Below are 2,500 nucleotides of genomic sequence, written 5' to 3' on the forward strand. Positions count from 1 at the left end.
CAGAGTCAGTGGGGAGGTAGAAGACCAGTCCAGTCAGGAAGGAGAACAGCAGGCCTACCAGAGTCAGTCAGGGTGTAGAAGACCAGTCTAGTCAGGAAGGAGAACAGCAGGTCTACCAGAGTCAGTGGGGAGGTAGAAGACCAGTCCAGTCAGGAAGAAGAACAGCAGGCCTACCAGAGTCAGTCAGGCTGTAGAAGACCAGTCTAGTCAGGAAGGAGAACAGCAGGCCTACCAGAGTCAGTCAGGGTGTAGAAGACCAGTCTAGTCAGGAAGGAGAACAGCAGGCCTACCAGAGTCAGTGGGGAGGTAGAAGACCAGTCTAGTCAGGAAGGAGAACAGCAGGCCTATCAGAGTCAGTCAGGCTGTAGAAGACCAGTCTAGTCAGGAAGGAGAACAGCAGGCCTACCAGAGTCAGTGGGGAGGTAGAAGACCAGTCCAGTCAGGAAGGAGAACAGCATGCAGGGGATGATGACGTTGACGATGAAGTAGAGAGGCAGCCTCAGCATCAGGAAGTGGTAGGTGATATCCAGGTAGGGCGTGTCAGGGCAGCAGGCATAGTACACCCAGTGCTTCCAGCTCCTATAGTCCTGCATCACCCACTCACCACTCTCCATGAAGTTACTCAGGTCAGGCCGGTCGTTGTCCTAGAGGGGGGACAGGGGACGGGTACAGGGCTAGGGTCAATACTTTACTGGTTAAATTAAGATAAGATATACTTTATTAGTTCATATGGGATGACAATTATTTTCTTCCCATCCCCTCCAATATACACAAATACACATTATGTTGGAGAGGCTGGTTTAAACTATGTGGGAGCATACAACAGGTGCGGCTATTTCTATTCCTTTTCATGGATTGTTACTATTTCTACTCTTTTTCATGGGATTGTTACTATTTCTACTCCTTTTTGTGGGATTGTTACTATTTCTACTCCTTTTCATGGATTGTTACTATTTCTACTCTTTTTCATGGGATTGTTACTATTTCTACTCCTTTTTGTGGGATTGTTACTATTTCTACTCCTTTTCATGGATTGTTACTATTTCTACTCCTTTTCATGGATTGTTACTATTTCTACTCCTTTTCATGGGGTTGTTACTATTTCTACTCATTTTCATGGATTGTTACTATTTCTACTCCTTTTCATGGGATTGTTTCTATTTCTACTCCTTTTCATGGGATTGTTTCTATTTCTACTCCTTTTCATGGGATTGTTACTATTTCTACTCCTTTTCATGGGATTGTTTCTATTTCTACTCTTTTTCATGGGATTGTTTCTATTTCTACTCCTTTTCATGGGATTGTTTCTATTTCTACTCCTTTTCATGGGATTGTTTCTATTTCTACTCCTTTTCATGGGATTGTTTCTATTTCTACTCCTTTTCATGGGATTGTTTCTATTTCTACTCCTTTTCATGGGATTGTTTCTATTTCTACTCCTTTTCATGGGATTGTTTCTATTTCTACTCCTTTTCATGGGATTGTTTCTATTTCTACTCCTTTTCATGGGATTGTTACTATTTCTACTCATTTTCATGGGATTTTTTCTATTTTACACCCCGGACCTGGAACATTTTCAGATGTGCTTTTTGGATATTTGTGCTTTTCAAACTTCTTACCGGGTTGACCACTACCAGGTTGCCGTCGTAGGTCCATGTCCCCAGCTTCATACTGCAGTTCTGCAGGTCGAAGGGGAAGTGAAGCACAATGATCTCACAGTAGCTCTTAAAGATGGCCGGAGGGTTCCAGGTGATCAGACCTGTGTGCTCCAGCAGCACCTTGGTCTCATGGACGATTGCAAAGTCTCCATCTGCACTGCAGGAAGTGGAGAGGATTGACTCGTTAGCATCGGAGTCAATGGATTCCTATGGGCTCTTGCGTTAGCCTGCTAAGCTAACCAAAGTCTCCATCTGCACTGCAGGAAGTGGAGAGGATTGACTCGTTAGCATCGGAGTCAATGGATTCCCATGGGCTCTTGCGTTAGCCTGCTAAGCTAACCAAAGCCTCCATCTGCACTGCAGGAAGTGGAGAGGATTGACTCGTTAGCATCACAGTCAATGAATTCCTATGGGCTCTTGCGTTAGCCTGCTAAGCTAACCAAAGTCTCCATCTGCACTGCAGGAAGTGGAGAGTATTGACTCGTTAGCATCGGAGTCAATGGATTCCTATGGGCTCTTGCGTTAGCCTGCTAAGCTAACCAAAGTCTCCATCTGCACTGCAGGGATAAATTGACAAATGTTGTGGAAATTCCGTACTGAGAGAGACTTGGTCATTTCTTCAAACAATCATTTTTATTTAATATTGATTATGAATTATTGCAATAATGAAACCGTCAGCCCAACAGTCTTGACCATTGGACTGAGAGCCTTCCCTTTACAGACAATGCACAGTTTATATAGCTACTATCCAGAATACTTTGTTCCACCCCTCCCATATAGATTGGGGGCACCATAAGCCACTTTGGGTTCATCCTCTGGTCATCTGCTGTCTCCCAGATGCC

The 2,500-nt window shown here is 44.2% G+C and overlaps 1 protein-coding gene across 1 annotated transcript in view; it reads right to left on the minus strand.

The window, feature by feature from the left end:
• LOC110496971 (acetylcholine receptor subunit alpha) overlaps window positions 1-2,500 on the minus strand; it is a 15,384-nt gene that overhangs the window by 6,733 nt on the left and 6,151 nt on the right. Inside the window, exons 5-6 of the mRNA XM_036951546.1 lie at window positions 1,620-1,815; window positions 407-644 (exon numbers count right to left, since the gene is read on the minus strand). Of these exons, the coding sequence (XP_036807441.1) occupies window positions 407-644; window positions 1,620-1,815 (434 nt within the window). The remainder of the gene's footprint in view (window positions 1-406; window positions 645-1,619; window positions 1,816-2,500) is intronic.

Source organism: Oncorhynchus mykiss, chromosome 18 (genome assembly GCF_013265735.2).
Source record: "Oncorhynchus mykiss isolate Arlee chromosome 18, USDA_OmykA_1.1, whole genome shotgun sequence".
Classification (NCBI taxonomy): Eukaryota; Metazoa; Chordata; class Actinopteri; order Salmoniformes; family Salmonidae; genus Oncorhynchus; species Oncorhynchus mykiss.